The sequence below is a fragment of the Myotis daubentonii genome, chromosome 12, assembly GCF_963259705.1.
Source record: "Myotis daubentonii chromosome 12, mMyoDau2.1, whole genome shotgun sequence".
NCBI classification, from domain to species: Eukaryota; Metazoa; Chordata; class Mammalia; order Chiroptera; family Vespertilionidae; genus Myotis; species Myotis daubentonii.
This window is the reverse complement of record NC_081851.1, coordinates 45,401,974-45,421,086: the sequence shown is the minus strand read 5'-3', so window position 1 is coordinate 45,421,086 and position 19,113 is coordinate 45,401,974. Positions and strand designations below refer to the sequence as shown.

Below are 19,113 nucleotides of genomic sequence, written 5' to 3'. Positions count from 1 at the left end.
ACTGAAATTTGGTATAAGCTTTAGAGAGGACAATTTAGAATATATAAATTTTGTTTTAAAATATACATATTCTTTGTCATAGTAATCCCATCGGTAAGAATGTATTCAATGAGTCATGACACAAGCATAGAGGATGTATCTACTAGTATGAGAAGTTTATTATAGCATTATTTACAATATAAACAAATCTGAGACAAGGAAAATGGTTGAATACATTTTGACAATATAGTATATATTATCTGTGACAAAGAATACCATGTTACTGTTAAAAAGAACAAAGTAGGTGCATATTTACTCTATTGGTTTGCTATGGCTGCCATAAGAAAGTATCACAGACTGGGTGGGTAGCTTCCAGTGGTCACCAACCTTTCGGACCTCACAGACCACTGGTTGGCAACTGCTGGAAACAACTGAAATTTATTTTCTCATGGTTCTGGAAGCTAGAATTCTGAGACAAGTACTTCATGCCATTCCCTTCTGGCCTGCAGAGTTTCTGATGAGAAATCTGGTGTCAGCCTTATGGGAGCTCCTTTTAGGTAACAGTTTTCTTTACTCTTGCTGCCTTTAAGATTCTCTTTTGGTCTTTAATTTTTGGCATTTTAATTATGATGTGTCTGGGTGTGGGCCTGTTTGGATTCTTCTTGCTTGGGGTTCTCTGTGCCTCTTGAACTTGTGTGACTTTTTCCTTTACCAGGTTAGGGAAGTTTTCTGCCATTATTTCTTCAAACAGATTCTCTATCTCTTTCTCCCTTTCTCCCTCTTCTGGAACAGGTGCTATTCTAATACTGTTACGTTTCACATTGTCCCACAGCTCCCTTTGAGCTGTCCTCCTGTTTTTAAATTGTTTTTTCTTTTTGGTTGTCTGGTTGAGTGATTTTTTCAGCCTTGTCTTCTAATTCACTGATTCGATCCTCAGCTTCCCCTAATCTTCTGTGTATTCCTTCCAATGTGTTTTTTATTTGTGCTATGTCATTCTTTATTTTCCACTGTTCTTTTTTCATAGTTACTATATCTTTTCTCATGCTGTTGAGCATCTTTACCATCATTACACTGAACTCTGCTTCATATAGATTTCTTTTTTTAAATATATTTTTATTAATTTCAGAGAGGAACAGAGAGGGAGAGAGAGATAGATACATCAATGATGAGAGAGAATCATTGACTGGCTGCCTCCTGCACACCCCTCACTGAAGATCGAGCCTACAACCTTAGCATGTGCCCTTGACTGGAATCGAACCCGGGACCCCCTAGTCCACAGGCCGACATTCTATCCATTAAGCCAAACTGACCAGGGCCATATAAATTTCTTATCTCTGCTTCCTTTATCTCTTCTTCTGGAAAATTCTCTTGTTCTTTCATTTGGGGTTTTTTTTGTCTTCTCATTTTGGCTGTCTGTTTAGGTTTGTATTAGGTAGGTCCTCTATGCCTCTCAATTTCTAGTGCAGGACAGTATCAAACAGTGTTTCTGACTAATTAGATCAGGCAAAGACTCAAAGCCTCCAGAGACTGATTCTGCCTACAGACTGATAGGATTCCAACTTGAATTGTCCCCAGGTATTCGTTCTCAGGTGTGGTGAGAGTGTTTTTCAACAGGGTGGGGCAGTTGCTTCTGCCTGGAGGCTAATTATTATTTTTAGTGTCTTAAGTGGCCTAAGGGCAAGATGTTTCAATAGGGTGGGTCAACTGTCTTCCCCCCAGGAAAGGCAAATATCTATGTGGAAAAGATCTCTTCTGCTATGTGAGGGAATGACTCAGCACAGGAAATGTGTGTGTGTGTGTGGGGGGGGGGGGGTGTCTGCCTTCTGATCTCCAACCCCTGAGTCCCTAAACCTGGCTTCAGCTCACACAGCTCCAGTCCACTCTGCCCTCCCTCTGCCAGAGCACAAGGTGGGTGGCTCCAGAGGGAATTTTGTGTATTGGCCCTTTAAGAGGGTGCCTGAATTTCCAGTCATCACTCCCTGGCAGACAGCAACTCTGCTGTTTTTCACAGTCAGATGTTATGTGGGTATCCTTCTGAGTTCTGGTGTGCTCTCTGCTTGGGGGACCAGCTTGGGGATTAGATCCTGGAGTTGTCAGTGGCAACCCCCCACAGTTGAGATATCTCTCTGGGACCTCAGTTGCTGTCTGTGGGTGCCCAACCAGTCCTTTTGCTCCTCTGGCCCTCCCACCAGTCTCTATGTAGTCTCCACTTTCAGTCCTCGGATATCAGGGCTCTCTCCAGCAAGTCTTTCATTGATTCTTCAGGAAGTTTTTCTGTATTTTAGTTGTAATTCCATGTTTCTAGGAGCATGTCTGTGCAGCATCCACTTACTCTGCCACCATTTTTAATGTCCCCAAATTTCCTCTTCTTATAAGGTCACCAGACTTATTGGAATAGGAAACACACTAATGACCTTTTTAAAACATTTATTTCTTTAAAGATCCTATCTCCAAATACAGGCACCTTTTGAGGTACTGGGTGTTACGACTTCAACATGTGAAATTCAGGGGGACACAATTCAGTCCATAACATTTGCTGCCATTGAAAGATGTCCATGATTTTTAGGCTAAAAAAAATCAAGGAGCAGAACAACATGTATGGTATGATCCCCTCTCCCCCCTTTTTAAATTACAAAAACAATAAAAACAAACACCCTGGCACATGTTTACATGCATTTTGGGGTATATTGAAAACATTCCAGAAAGATATCCAATTGTTAATAACGGTTCCCTGAGGAATAAAACTATGAAAGAAAGGGAGGGACAGATTTCTACTCTTTTTTTTTTTTTTTTTTTTACAAGCATGGGTTATTTTTGTAATTGGAAAATTTTAGCTTAAAAAAATATAGCTACAATGTTGACACCCTCCACCTCAAAAGTAAAATGTTATTCTTTGAAAATGTCCTTATTGAAATGGGGTTAGGGTCTGGCATTCAACCCCAGGTAGATTTACAAAGAGAAAAAAATTGGAAGAAAAATAACTAAACACAACACCTTAGCACCATCTTAAACATTGGGGAGGGAGAGACACAGGATGGCCAAGATTGTCTTTGTCTGCCAGCTCAGAAGAATGAGGGGCACAGGGTAAAAAAAAATTGTTAGAAAGTAAAGTAATATTTCTTGTGTGTCTGAATTTTGAGAATCATGCGGTTATACACACTCTTCTCCTTTAATTCTCTTGTAATCCTATTATTTTGATTTTACAGTTGAGTAAAGAGCTTTTAAAAATATATATATATTTTTTTATTTCAGAGAGGAAGGGGGAGAGGGAAAGAGAAACATCAATGATGAGATAGCATCATTGATCGGCTGCCTCCTGCACACCCCTACTGGGGATCGAGCCTGTAACCCGGGGGTGTGCCCTTGATGGGAATTGAACCTGGGACCCTTCAGTCCACAGGCCGATGCTCTGTCCACTGAGCCAAACCAGCCAGGGCAGAAAGAGCTTTTTAAGGTTAATTAAAAGGTCACATAACTAGTACTAGCAAAACTATAACTCACATTTGAGTCTCCCTCACCCTGAAGTATGTGCTAGCTACTACTCTCTGCTGCTTGGAATAGGTTTTGCCTCCTCCCTACCACCTGCATCCAATCTCTACCCCAAATCTTGCTAATTTAGGCAGCATCCCTTCCTCTAGGAAGGCACTATTGAGCACCCCTCCCCCCAAGTTTAAGTGGCCCTCTCTATGCCTCCCTAAGTTCCCTGACCCCATCTGTATCACAGACCATGTGGAGCCTAAGGAACTCTCTGTATGATTTTTCTCCTCTACCAGACTGTGAGCTCTTGAGGGCAGCAATTAAGTATCGCCCCTGCCGGATACATTGTAGTAGGTGCTTTAGTTCTGCAACAGAAGAATATTATTTATATTTGATTGTTTCCTCACTCAACTCTGAACTTCATGAAGTTAAACAACACGTCTGGTTTTATGCACCATGAAATCACTGGAGCCTAAAACATTGCTTGGCACAGGCTAGGCTTTCAATAAATATTTTTCAATAAGTGAATAATTCTATAAGTAGTCTCCTCTCTTTGTCTCTGAGTCACACCCCGAGAGGGAAAAAAATAGCAGCTTCTTGACATCCTTTTTCTTGTAATGATTTAGCATTTTACATGATTTCCACGCTTCAACATTTTAAAATTCGTCATCATTTTCCCGTTTTCATCCTCACACTCACATGGGACATGATCTCCACTATTAGAAAGAGTAAGGTTTTTCGTCTGCCTTACATTTATCCTATTGCAAACTGCGAGCGATTCCTCTCAACCTCCCTCATGAGGGGAGTGGGAGTGGGACTTGGAGCTGAACAATTAACCTGCAATTTACCAGCTTGCTTTTCCCTGGGATAATTGCAAAGTTACACGTTCCTGGGCGTGACCCTCTCACGACAGAATCTCAACAAGTGGATTGATGACGTATGACTACCACTAAAGATGTGGAATACTAGGAGAGTTAAAACAGTATGTGTTAGGCAAGGTTCTGATCTTTTAAAAAATATACGCTACAGGCTCTCATTAGAAGAACAAGAAAAATATGTTCCAAATTACTTTCCAGGCAATTTGCCTGGATTAACAGGCCCACAGACAAAGGGGAGGACCAAACGCTCTCTCCCACCGACGTCCGCAGCCTGAGCCCGCGCCCCTGTGGGCGGGGCCAACGGAGCCTCCCGCGCCCCCAAGGAGAAGGGGGCGGGGCCAGGGCCCGCGGAGCCTCCCGCGACCCCAGAAGGGGGCGGGGCAGGCTTCCAGGGGCGGGGCCTCGCGGGCGAGGGGCAGGCTGGGAAGCGCCGCCATGTTGGCGTCGTCCGCGCTGTATTGTCATAAATAGAGCCGGTTATGTAGTGTTTTCACTACTCGGTTGGCTGCCTCGGCCGTGGTGAGTGAGAGAGTGTGCGAGCTAGCGAGCGACAGGCGACCAGAGGAAAACGGACAAGAGGAGGGGAAGGAGCCAGAACGGGACTCCGGAGCGGGAGACACTCGCGGTGAGGGAGGCTCAGGAAGCGATGAAAGAAACGTCTGCGTAAGTAGGTGGGGGGGCGGCGGTTGGGGGCGAGGCGGCGAGGGGTGGGCTGAGGTGGTCGGCCCGGAACTCCGGGTGCTCTGCCGGGAGTTCACCCGGGGTCTCCTTCCCCGCCCGGGTCGGCAAGGGCACCTCCCCGACCCCCGGCGGCTCACCTGGCTGCCCCTGCACATCACACGGACTCGGGGACTCCGGGAGTCCCCCCACCTGCCCTCGGCCGTCGCGGCCCCGAGGACGCCCCGCGGCGAGGATGCGGTGGGAGCGAGGCGAGCGTGTCCGTGGGGGGACATCGTGGGTCCCTCTCCCGCCCCAGCGGTGCCTGGACCGGTCACTCCTTCCGTCTGCATTGGCGCAGATACCACCCCCGGCGCCCCCTCCTGCCTTCCCGCCCCGCAGTCTCCGGGTCTCGAGGGTGAAGGACCGACCCTGCTCGTTCCTCCTCAATCGCGGCTCAGGTCTGCTCGCCCTCCCCACCCACCCACCCACAGCACACAGCACACCTCCCGGTCTGTGACTCCCGCTCGCACTTGGGCAAGTCAGACGCGGATTCCGCGCTGGGCGGAGGATTTTGCTGTACCTTCTTACACGGTGTTTCATTAGGAAATAATGGGGAAATGCAGAGTCTCACATGAGCATCATTTGTGTAGACACCATCCATCTTTCCCAGAGCATAATATTATGTGTGCGCGCGCGTGTGCAGGGCATATTTTCATGTAAAGGAAATGGTTCCAGACACCTCTGAAGGATGCGCCTACCTCCTCCTGATTTGGTCCCACTCGCCTCTCTCCCCAGAGTTCCCCCGCGGCCCTGAATTGGGTGGTTTTTGCCTCATGTTTTTAATGCTGTTACTACAGACTGTGTATATGCATGCCCATAGCTGGCATTGTTTTTTATGCTTTATGTAACCTGCATCACATTGCTCATTCTGCAGCTTGCTTCTTTAGGGCAGCATAGTATCTTCGAACTTTGTCCCTGTGCATTTTAGATCCAGTTAATTCATATTGGCTAATGGATTGTATTCCATTGCAGGGATACACCTTAATTTCATTCTTTTCCTGTTAGTGACTATTTTAGGTTGTTTCTAGTTCGGATTTGTGTGTGTGTGTGTGTGTGTGTGTGTGTGTGTGTGTGTGTGTGTTGATCTTTTAGAGAGAGCGAGAGGGGATGGGGAAGGGAGACTTCAAATTGTTGTTTCACTTATTTATGCATTCATTGGTTACTTGTACTTACCCTGACCAGAGAAATAACCCGAAGCTGCGGACATGTTTCTAGTTTTTAATGTTACAGTGTAGCACTGAACATTCTTGGACCTGTCTTTTTGTACACTTGTACTGGAATTTCTCCAACATGTTTAGCCATAAGTGAACTTTATGGCTTATGAGGAATGTGGGATTCTTTTGCCTTCCCCCACCCTGTCTAGATGAGGGAGGTTCAGAATCGTAGATTTGGAATTTTAGTGCCAGTAGGAACTTAGAAGGTGGGACACAAGATCATAGGTAGTGTCAGGACCGAAGTAGTGATGGAAGGGAGAATGGAGTGGTGGAAAGATCTTGAATTTTAGAGTTCTGATTCTTCCTATCTTTTTAGATCTTGGGTACTTTGTAATGTGGCACTTATTAAATACCCACCTCTCAGGGTTAATGTTACAATTAATGGAATGATCATATTATAATTAGCCTGTCCCATTCATTTACCATACACATACACATGCCCAAACAATACCAAATGCCTCTCTCTCTCTCTCTTAGAGGTAAAAGAGCTAAATCTTTAAAAAAGAAGTTCCAACTTGAAATAACTAATGGAAATTTTATTTTTTCTGCAACAAGATAAATAACCAGAAAGAAAGTCACTAGTATTGATGTTTCTCTTTTGTTTGCATAATTTTAGAAGGTACTGTATATAGACTATTTTATCTTCCATTTGATTGTCTCTCCCTACCTAATGAAAATTTTAACCAAAGAGCATGTGATAAGTCAATGTTTTGACCAGTTAAAATTCAAAAACAATTAAACAATCATGTGTTTTTGTGTGTTAATCTTTACAAGGCTAATTTATTCATTTAAAAGACTGCTCTTTGAGCTCTCGCTGGTTTGGCTCAGTGGATAGAGAGCGGGCCTATGGACCAAAGCATTCTGGGTTCAATTTCAGTCAAGGGCATGTACCTTGGTTGCAGGCTCCTCCCTGGCCTGGGCCCTGCTCAGGGCTCATGCAAGAGTCAACCAATCGATGTGTTTCTCTCATATCGATGTTTCTGTCTTTCCCTCTCTTTTCCACTCTCTCTAAAAATCAATGGAAAAATATCCTTGGGTGAGGTTTAACCACACACACACACACACACACACGCACACGCGCGCACACACACACTCAGACTCCTCTTTGAGATTACATTCTTTTTTTTTTCTTTTTAACTCTTTATTGTTGAAAGTATTACATATGTCTCCTTTTTCCCCCTTTGCCCTCTCCAGCCTGTCCCCAACCCCCAGCCCTGGCCTTCACCCCCACCCCATTGTCTGTGACTATTGTTATGCTTATATGCATACAAGTTCTTATCCCCTCAACACTCCCCAGCCTTCCCTTTGAGGTGATTCTGTGTCTCTGGATCTGTTTTTGTTCATCAGTTTTGTTGTATTCTACAAATGAGTAAGATCATGTGATACTTATCTTTCTCTGACTGGCTTATTTCACTTAGCATAATGCTCTCCTGATCCATTCATGCTGTTGTAAATGGTAAGAGTTCCTTTTTTACATTAGCGTAGTATTCCATTGTGTAGAGGTACCACAGTTTTTTAATCCATTCATCTGTTGATGGGCATTTAGGCTGTTTACAAATCTTAGCTATTGAAAATTGTGCTGCTATGAACATTGGGGTGCATATGTTCTTTCTGATTGGTGTTTCTGATTTCTTGGGATGAGATTACATTCTTACTGTAGGTGTTAATGGTCCTTCATGAAAGGATACAGATAGGTGACAGGGTTAGTTGGTTATTTTGTATGTTGGTTTTTACTTTCCTTTTTTAGCATAATTACAAATTTTACTAACCCATGTTGGTCCCAAATTTTATTTTGAAATTATTAGTCTTTGTAAATCCAAAATCTCAGAAATTCTGTTGTGCTATATTCAAGACTGCAATTTCCTGATGTCTAGGATCTTTTCAAGAGGAACTTATATTCTATAACTGGTTGCCATTTAGTGTAAAGAATTTGATAATTATTCAGTGTGAAAATGGTCTGGGTACCAGTCTACATGAAGGTGTTCACAAAAAGTTAGGACTATGAACTCTGATTCAAGCAATGGATGTTAAGTTGGGTATATCAAAGACAAATCTATTTGTGATTTCTTTTTATAAGTCAGAATATTTCACAAGGACCTTCTAATGGAATGTTTTTATTTCTTTCCTGAGGGAGGGAAAAACATTGTTTTTACTTACTTTCTTTCAAGTGGTGGACTGCTTCAGAGATTGACTCTAGATGGCACTTGACTTAGGTCTGTAGGGTATAGTAGAGGTGGCCCTAGCCCAACTCTTATTCAGGCTCTTTGAATTTGAGCTGAATGGTATTGGCACAGTTGTCCTGATGCCAACACATGCTGCTTTTGACTTGAAAAGACATGCTAGCCATGAAAGCTGAAGATAGTATGAATAGCCTTTCATCAATACAAACACAAAATACCCTTTTTTCCTTTAAAAAAAAAAAAGTGCCCACACTGACTGTTAGTACTAATAAGTAAACTTTTAAGGTAGCTAAGTTAACAAGTGAATTGAGAGATTCAATGTATCAGTATGATATGCTTTAAATTTTTTCTGCTATTTAATTTTTCTTGAACAGAAACACCGTGCTGGACAGCCAGCGTAAACAAAAGCATTATGGAATCACTTCTCCAATTAGCTTGGCATGTCCTAAAGAAATTGATCACATTTACACACAGAAATTAATTGATGCCATGAAACCATTTGGAGTTTTTGAAGATGAGGAAGAATTGAACCACAGGTATGTCACATAAAAATGCAAAGTATTTTACAGTATATTATTTAATCATTAATTCTACAAACATATATCAGGTACCTATTATGTCCCTGCCTAAACGTCTTTTTAAAAAGTTCAAATGAAGAGAAACCTTGGCGTTCCTGGAATTTATATTTTAGGTGATTGTTAGGGAAGGAGACTAACATTTAGCCAAATAAGTAAAATAAATACATGTTACATGTGATGAATACTGCTGGGAAAGAGTAGTGATGCTGACAAAAATAAAGCTGGGAGTGGAGGTTGTCAGTGAAGTCTTCATTGACATTTCAGGAAAAAACTGAAGATGAGGGAGCTATGTGAATAGTTGAGGGAAAGCATTCTAGACAGAAGGCTTGAGGTGGGAGTGTACCTGCTTTAAGGAATATATAGCAAGGTAGCCTGGTGTCTAAAGCGCATGAGTTAAGTAGGGGAATGTGGGCTTAAGAAAGTGAGGTAGAAAGGAGTTTGGAGGGGAAGGTCACTTAGGACATTGTAAGCTGTTATAAGTTTTGGCTTTGCCCTGGCTAGAGTTCTCAGTGGTTAGAGCATCAGGCCCTGCACCAAAAGGTCTCAGATTTGATTCCCAGTCAATGGCACGGACCTGGGTTCAGGTTCCATCCCTGGGGCACATGCAGGAAGCAACCAATCAATGTGTCTCACATCCATGTTCCTCCCCCTCCCCTTCCCCCTTCTCCTTCCTTCTTCCTTCCTCTTCCCCTCTCCCACTCCCTCATGTGAGGATTAACAAAAAACAAAACAAAAGTTTTGGCTTTTACTTTGAGTAAAATGGGAAGCTATTAGGGTTTTGACCAGAAGGTTGATGTGATTTACTCATATTTTAACACACTCCGGTTGCTATATTGAGAATAGTCTGAAGAGAGATCAAGTCTGAACTGGAGAAATTAGTTGGAAGGCTAATATAATCAGGGAAGAAATGATGGTGGCTGGCAGTGGTGATGATAAGTAGTAGAATTTTGGATATGTTTTAAAGGTAGGGTTGTCTGATGACTATGGAATGTGTGAGAGAGAAAAGATGAGAGAGGATCAAGAATGATGCCAAGGTTTTTGGTCTCAGCACCTCGTGAAGGATGAAATTTCATTACCTGGGGAAGGCTGAGGGAGAAGCAAGTTTGGACAGATCCAGGAATCCAGTTTTTCATGTTATCTTTAAGATACTTAAACTCTACTTTCCTTCTTTCTTTTTTTTATTATTATTTTTTTTAATCCTCACCTGAGAATATTTTTCCATTGATTTTTAGAGAGGGAAAGAGAAATATCGATGTGAGAGAAACACATCAATTGGTTGCCTCCTGCATGTGCCCCGACCAGGGTCTGGGCCAGGGAGGAGCCTGCAACCAACATACATACCCTTGATGGAAATCAAACCCGGGACACTTCAGTCTGCAGGCTGGCACTCTATCCACTGAGCAAAACCATCCAGGCTCTTTTTTCTTCTTTTAATGTGGATTTGGATATGCCATTGTTTGCAAATTTATTTTAATATCAGATTGCATTTATTAAGAATATTATTTCATAAAAAGCAGCCAATGATTAATTTACCCATTTTAATTATCCAAAAACCTATGACTTTCAATGAGAAAAGGCTAATCTCTGTTATTATATTGAATTGATTTTTATTCCAGTGTAGGGCCAAAAAAGTTGATAACTCATTTGGCCTTTGCAGCCTTCTTGAAGGTAATTTTGACTTTATTAGGCTTCTTAAATTTTGAAAATAACTCAAGACCGAAATACTATTATTACATATATCATCTCTTTGGAACTCTTAGGGACCTAAGAATGCCAAAGAGATGTGATAGCATCCTATCTAATAAAGAGGAAATATGCAAATTAACCATCACACCATCACAAAGATGGCAGCATCCAGTCCCCTCAGCACCGCCGGAGTCCCCCAGCCCTTTCAGCACCACCAGGGGGTGGGGGAGGTGGCGGCAGGCACATGGTGCGGCTGGACCTGCCCTCAGCCCCCCAGCCGCCCAAGGCCAGCCCAAGGCACAGGCAAGCCTTGGATGGTGCTGCCCGAGACTCAGGTAACCAGGGCTGGCCAAGACTTGCGCTGCCGGCAGTGGCAGCAGCAGAGGTGTGATGGGGGCATCACCTTCCCCTGATTGCTGGGTCGCCTCCCACCCCTGAGGGCTCCTGGACTATGAGAGGGTGCAGGCCGGGCTGAGGGACCCCCCTCCAGTGCATGAATTTTCATGCACCGGGCCTCTAGTGTGTGTATAATATGCCTTTACCCTAACACCAACACAAAGGTACTGCCTATATACTTAGTTGCTTTTTAAGATATTGTTTGTTTGTTCATTTGTTTTTTAATCTAATGCATGCTATTTTTTTTTTATTATAGGCTGGTTGTTCTTGGTAAATTAAACAATTTAGTAAAAGAGTGGATTTCCGATGTTAGTGAGAGTAAGGTAAGACTTTAAAACTGCATTGAATTCATAGTTTCATTACATCCTGTTCTTTGGTCCTGGTAATAAGATATAGGAGTTGAGAATAAGCTGAAATACATTAAAACTGGCTCTTTGGTATACTTGGTAATGAATTGGTCTGGACAGTGGAGTCTAAAAAAAATGAGGATTTACGTCAGAGGTAGCCAATTAGCTAAAACTTCACATGAATATCTTGCATGACTCACAGTAATGGACCACAATTTAAATATCAAGATACTTTACTTAAAAAGCCAGATTTTGGACTTGTGAAATATCAGCTCTGGCAATACTGGGCCTGCCTTTGTGGCAGGCAGGAAGAGGCTTGAATGGAATTGGACTTCTGCTCTGCAGGAATGCCTCTCAGCTTCCCCACTTCCTGCCCTTTCTGAAGCAGCACCTGTCATTTATCAGTCAGTTTCTATGTGTCTTATGGGTACTTTCCTCAGTTTCATACCTGCATGACCCCTGAGACAGGAGTTTGCAAACCCTAATTTATAATTATACAACTTTTCCTCCTGTGGTGGTTTAACTATTTTTCTTCTAAAATTAATTATATATATTTTTGCTTTCTTAAGTATTTTTAATATAATTGTATTTTCATTTGTCTGAGAATCATCATCATGAATATTATATTACTGCCTGTACTAAAATGAGGTGGGGATGTTCAACTGGTGATACTTTTTGTCCCTTGACTAAGTGGCCCAAACTGTTGTATATTAAGGTTTTTGTTTGTTTTTTATAGTTCTTCCATCTTTCCCTTAACAGCAATCAGCTGAAAGTTAATGTCTCAGAGCAGTCAATGTGTCTCTGCAAACTCACTTTCTATTTAATCTGCATGGATTTAGAAATTACATAAACATCTGTTAGACTTCTTTTTTTTACGACTTTTATTATTTCTTTCTGTACCTATGATACATATTTAAAATTGAGTTCTTTTAAACAAAATTATGAATAAGGTTATAAGGGACTCTGCTAAGTTTGTAGTCATTGGGTTTAAATAAATGGTCTTCATGCTGTTTACTTTTGCTGCCAAATGGCTATTGGCTCATTTCTGAGCTCTCATTAGGGTTATCAATAGTTGAAATTTTCAGATAAGTTGTATTTTGAGCAAGTTAAATGCTAGTCATGAGTAATAAAAAAATTCATATTTATTTCTCTGCTACTAGGTGATAAACTCCTTAAGAAAAAGGCCTGTCTTGTTCACCTGCACCACCCAGGACAGGGCTCAGGCATTAAATAAATGTTAGGGAAACCTGTTGTCCCTCTCTAATCAGTCCATAATTTCAATGGGTGTGCAAACCAAATACCCAACTTGCTAGAATTATTTTAAAATCAGAGTAACCAGCTTCATAACTTCTTGTGTATGATCTTTATGTCAACTATTGTGGTTGTGCAGAAGTCTTTGCTTCCATCCCCATTCAAGGGTGCATTTTTTAGCACAAAGAGATTAATTTGTTGAGATGACCTAATTTTCTCACTTTATAGTTTCTTTGCACTTAGAAAAATCCAGTAGAATTTAAAATTTTCAATGTCAAATTTTTTTTTTAATTAATAAAATTGCTTTTTATTCCATTTTAATCAATTAGCTCTTTAATCTGCAAAAACCCTGTGGCTGGTTTTCACTCAAAATCTAGGCATAAAACCATTGTTAAAATTTTGAGACTGCCACAACTTGGCTTTTTTCTAAAGCAAAGTAAATAAAATATCTACTTATTTGAAAATTTAAATTGGTTTTAACATCTTCTGTTGCATGGTTAAGGTGATTGGTCATTTTATGTATCAATTATAATTCCCTTCATTTATGCATGCTTTAGTTTGGAAAATATCTGAAGGATTTGAGTTAGATCAAAGATTATTTGAATAGTCTATACACAATTGGGATATTTAAACAGCCTAGAACTCCAAATCAGATCATTTTAGTTAATAGGTTTGTGGCAAAAATATTTTACTCAGAGATTTTGTGTGTTACTTTCTAATATATCATGCAAGAATCATGTTTTTCAAATTAGGAAGGTCTTAAGAGGAGGGTAAAATAAAAGGTCCTTGCTTCTCTGTCCTTTGATTTACATTAGTCATCAATAAATTTACTAACTTCATTCTAGCTATAAAGTTATTTATGATACTCTTGAAACATTAATATTTATTAAGCAGAGGAAATAACAATATCCTATTATACAGATATTTTTATTCAAGTTAATCAGATATTATTCTTTGGAATTTGCACTGGGCATTGTGGGGAAATAAGAGTTGTAGGAGACACCATTCTCATCTTCCAAGAAATTTAAATATAGTTGAAGAGGTGGGACTTACAGAAAAAGAACGATCACTAAATATAGTATAAAAGGGGTTAAAGATAATAGTAGAAGAGCAGTGAGGGGGGAGCGGAAGATAATTAGGAAAGGCTTCATGAAAAAGGTGGAACTTGAAGTGAACTTTGAAAAATAGATGGTATTGAGATACTCAGAAAGAGATGGGCAAACATTCAAGGCAGGGAAAATGGCAAATGCAATGGGAAGGAGACTGGATTGTGTGACATGTTGGCAGTTGGAGCTTCAGAAGGGAAGATCAGGAGACGAGGCAGGAAAGATTCATAGGAGCATATTGTGAACTTCCTTAGGATCCAAGGATCCTTACCTCAGTGGTCAGGGAAGAGTGTATTGGGAAGTTTTGAGTAGAAGAGTTATAATAGAGTAATTTAAGAATATCAGTAAATTTTGTACATAGTGGAATAAGGGAAAATAAAGACTAAGGGCAAAAGGATAGCTTTATGCTACTGTTAAATATCCTAGAATTAAGGGGGTGGTAGTTGAATAGAAAGTAGGTGACATGAGGGATATAAACTAAGAATTGTAAGCCAAAAAGAAGAATGAGTATAGGTATGGGCAGAAAGGTTGCTGAGCTAGGATCAAGAAATTAAGCGTATCTGTCACAAAAAACAAAGGGCAGATGGAATTAGTCAGAGTATCCTTATATAATAAAAGGCTAATATGCAAATTGGCCTGTGGGAGTTCAACCAACCGGGAGTTGGACCACTCACTATGACGTGTGTTGACCACAAGGGGGTGGCGTGGAACGAAGGAAGGCCCCAATTGGCCCTAATCACCTGCCAGGCCTAGGGACCCTACCCATGCATGCATTTCATGTACCAGGCCTCTAGTGATAATATAGAGAGCTGAAAGCATTAATTAGTTTGGTAAAATTCCTTGTGGCTATTGAGAGTGATGGAGCCAAAGGTATGCAATTGGAGGGGACAAGTAGGGTCAAGTGATAAAAAGTGTTTTTCTTATATAGAGATGTGTGTATGTGTAGTGGGCATGGATTTGTTTTGTCTTCTTCTTTCAAGCTGCAACCAAAAGAGCTCCGAAGTATTTTTACAAACCTCAGCTTACCAAAGTTGACAAATACAGTATGTATCTGTAGCAGTTAGGTGATTTTTATGCTAAACAATTTGAATAATTGAATGCCTTTTGTTTAATTTTATTTTAGAATCTCCCACCTTCTGTTGTGGCTACTGTTGGTGGTAAAATTTTCACTTTTGGCTCCTATAGGCTTGGAGTACATACCAAAGGTAACTGCTTTTCTGTGTTCTACTGATAAAAATGTTCACTAACAAACTTTTATTTGTTCATAATTTAAAAATACAGAATAAAAAATTCCCATTATCTCACTACTCAGAACTAATTATTATTAGCATTTTTCTATAGCAGGGGTCCTCAAACTTTTTAAATAGGAGGTCAGTTCACTGTCCCTCAGACCAGGGCCGGACTGTAGTTTAAAAAAAAAAACTATGAACAAATTCCTATGCACACTGCACATATCTTATTTTGAAGTAAAAAAACAAAACGGGAACAAATACAATATTTGTATTTGCATGTGGCCCGTGGGCCGTAGTTTGAGGACCCCTGTTCTATAGTCATTACATATTTTCTTTTACATGTTTGTGTGTACTTAACAAAAATATGATACATAGTATGCTCTTCTTGATAAGAAATACTTTGATTTGTAGGAGCTGACATTGATGCACTTTGTGTAGCTCCAAGACATGTGGAGAGATCTGATTTTTTTCAGTCTTTTTTTGAAAAATTGAAGCATCAAGAGGGCATTAGAAATTTAAGAGTAAGTATCCTCTGCTATTTAGTATCTTGAACTTGTTAATAAATAGCTGTAAAAGCTAGGGTTTACAATTGTTGAAATATTTCTTAAGAAGTTGCTCTATCTTGTTAAAATAATGGATAATGATTAATAACATGGGCTTTATCGTTTTACACATCTGGATTTGAATCTAGAAATCTACCAAATATTAGCTCTTAGATTTTGGTCAAGTTACCCATTCTCTCTGAGCCTTCGTTTTCCTCCCTTATAAAATGGAGATGGCATATAATAACATTTTTATAAAGTTTTTCTGAGGATCCATGAGATAATTTACATATATAAAGTTTAATTAGTAGTAACCCTTTCTATGTGTACTAGAGGCCTGGTGCATGGATTCATGCACTGGTGGGGGCATGGCCTGTGGTGATCCGCCCGCTGTGGGAGCACCGCTCATCCTGGTCAGCCGAGTGGTGCTCCCACTGTGGGAGTGCACTGATGACCAGGGGGCATCTCCTGCGTTGAGCATCTGTCCACTGGTGGTGAGTGCACGTCATGGCAACTGGTTAACGGTTGTTCTGGTAGTTCCACCGTTCAGTCACTGGGCTTTTATATATGTAGATATGTAGCCATTCATTCAGCAAATTAGTTTCAGCACTAATGATTTATCAGACACTGGCCTTAGTCCTACAGACAGTAGTGAACAAGACATTGTTTATGGGAAGGAGGGATTAGGGGAACTAACCAAGTGAATAGTTTTAATACAATCTGAAATGCTAGGGTAAGATGAAGTTCAAAGGATCTGCATTATTTGGTTGTGTGGGAATAGAGAAGAAGGTTAAAAATTTATATTCGGATTAAGGAAGACTCAGACTTTTCTACTAAATCTAAACTATATTGACTTTATTATTTTTTGATAGGTTAATCATAAGTTCTGATTGTATTTTAATTTCTAACACAAGTGCTCTTTGTAAATAATCAGTTTTCAATTTGATCAACAATAATTAGTACTTAGATGATAGCAATTCTGCCTGCCAGTTTGTGATGAATATTTTTAGGAGATTAAGTTAGATAACAACTGTCATAGACATTTTGTGCATCTTAAATAGCACAGTCACAAAGTAGAAGTACTAACCTAGAATGTGAGTCCAAGAACATTTTCACTTTTTCTGTTGAGTTTAATACAAATTGGGAGCAAAGGAATTCACATTATTGGCAATTAGGAAGGATTTAGAAAGGATTACAGCTTATATATATGGAGCAGAGGTATTCATATTATCAGCAAATAGGGAAGATGTAGAAAGGATTATGCCATATATATATATATATATATATATATATATATATATATATATATATATATATATAAATTTTTCTTTTTTGTAGGCTGTAGAAGATGCCTTTGTACCTGTTATAAAATTTGAATTTGATGGAATTGAGGTAAGTGTTTTTAATATTTTTCTGACTGTACAGTTGAATTATTTAACCCATAAGGGCTTTTTGAGTTATTTTCTTTTTTTTTAAATAAGATTTAAGAATCTATTTTAACTAATCAAATAGTCTTTATATAGACCCTCACATTCCTCTTTCCTATATCTGTTAATTTCTCACCATGGAAAATGAACCAACTTTCATCCCTACCCTAGTCTCATTTCCATAATCTAACATAATTATATTATCTTAATTGCTTTGCGGTTTATTTGCTTAGGCCTTATTCTTAAGACTAATTCAAACCCTCCTGTCATAGTTGTCTAAATCTCCTTTAAATAGATTTCTCGGTATTCTGCCATCATTCTGGGAAAATATCTCAGAATCTTCTCACCTGTTCCAATTCACTCTGATTATTCTCTATGGCTGATATATACAGCTGACATCCTAACATCTTTTTTTTTTTTTTTTTTAACTATCATCCTGGGATTTCCTCTTGCCTCTCTCTAGAGTTTTCTTTCTTGACTCTCATTTTAGTGGCACTTATCCACTAGCTTCCTGAGAAAGAGCACATGGTTTTGAGATCTTACATGTTTAAAATATCTCTTTCTCACACCAAAATGGTAGTTTGGCTAAGTAATGGTTCTCAGAATTTTGAAGGCCTTGCTTCATTGTCTTATAGCTTCCATGCCGTGTTGAAAAGTGTGATGCCATTTTAATTTCCTCATCCTTTGTATGTGATCTATTTTGTCTCTTTGGACACTTATATGATTCCCCCCCCCCCCCCCCCCCAGTCTTCACAGTTGTAAAATTCATGGTGATATGAATACATGCTCAGTATTCAGTAGTCCTCTTTCAACTTAGAAACTCCTGCCCTTCAGTTCTTGGAAATTGTATTGACTTCCATGGGGTTTCCTGCCTTTGCTTCCTCTCTCCTTTCTGGAGCTCCTAATATTTGTATGTTGGACCTCCAGGATTGCCGCCCCGCCCCCCCCTTTTTTTCCTCCAAATTTTTTCCTTCCACTTAATGGCCACATCTTCATATTTTTGTTTTGCTTTTTGTGATTTTTCTCTTCCAAACTTTCTATTGTTTTCCATTTCTGTCACATACTTAATTTCTAAGAATTTTTATATTCTCTTAAATATTCCTCTTTGTTATGTATGTATTTACAGCCTCTTGTCCTTATTTCCTGGTTATAAATATTTTTAATCTTTGCTGTTTGAGATCTGCCGAGTCTGTTATCACTTACCCGTCTACTTTCCAGCTTTCATAATTTTTTCTGTTGTCTCATATTTTCCTTTGTCCTAATGCGTTATGTGTTTAAAAACAAAATAAAACTAAACAAAACGAAATTTTGCTGGTATTTTAGAGGGGTTTCAAGAGGGAGTGAGTGTAAATGTGTGTTGGATCTGCCATCTTTATCTAGAAATTCACTTATTTCTGATATTGCCTATATAGGCCTTTTGAAGTTTTAAAAAACTTCCAAAACTAATAATTACAACATTTTACATTTTTGAGGTGGGGAAGGGGGAGAATGAACTAGAAGGAGAAAAAGTAATATTTTTCTCTTTTTTTTGCATCTTTCCAAAGATTGACCTAGTTTTTGCAAGACTGGCAATACAAACCATATCAGATAATTTAGATCTAAGAGACGACTCTCGACTGAGAAGCCTTGATATAAGGTGTATTCGCAGCCTAAATGGTAAGCTTCTAAAAAGAAATCTTAGCCATCTGCCTGAAAACAATTTGACATATAGAGATCTTTTTGCAAAACTAGTAATGGACTTTTAAAGGGATTGGACTAAATCGTTTTTAAAATGATGTAATTTTCTCTATGCACATTTCTCTGACCACATTTAAACATCTTTAAAAGAAATTTGTTTGAATGTTGTTTATGTTTGTAATAGTGGTTCTCAAACATATTGGTCTCAGGACTCGTTTACACTCTAAAAATATATTGAGGACCCCAAAGATCTTCCGTTTATGTGGGTCATATCTAGTACTGACCATCTAATATGGTCAATATTTACCATATCAGAGATAAAAACCGAGAAAATTTTAAAGGGTGTGTTAGTTCATTTTAAAATAACAGTAAACATTTTTGTGTGAACAATGGCTTTGTTTTGCATTTTTGCAAATCTTTTTA

General features: G+C 39.5%; 1 protein-coding gene across 11 annotated transcripts in view; it reads left to right on the top strand.

Moving 5' to 3' along the window:
• The first annotated feature begins 4,744 nt into the window (after positions 1–4,744).
• The window catches only part of PAPOLG (poly(A) polymerase gamma), a 40,541-nt gene continuing 26,172 nt past the window's right edge, over positions 4,745–19,113 (top strand). For 10 of the 11 annotated variants that reach the window (XR_009447958.1, XR_009447960.1, XR_009447959.1 and 7 more), the window contains exons 1-7: positions 4,745–4,997; positions 8,823–8,984; positions 11,365–11,431; positions 14,936–15,017; positions 15,456–15,565; positions 16,925–16,978; positions 18,558–18,669. Coding sequence is in view for 8 of the 11 variants with exons in the window: in XM_059659732.1 (XP_059515715.1) it covers positions 4,981–4,997; positions 8,823–8,984; positions 11,365–11,431; positions 14,936–15,017; positions 15,456–15,565; positions 16,925–16,978; positions 18,558–18,669 (604 nt within the window). In the remaining 3 variants the exon portion in view is untranslated. The remainder of the gene's footprint in view (positions 4,998–8,822; positions 8,985–11,364; positions 11,432–14,935; positions 15,018–15,455; positions 15,566–16,924; positions 16,979–18,557; positions 18,670–19,113) is intronic. The other variant, XM_059659736.1, reaches the window with a different exon arrangement.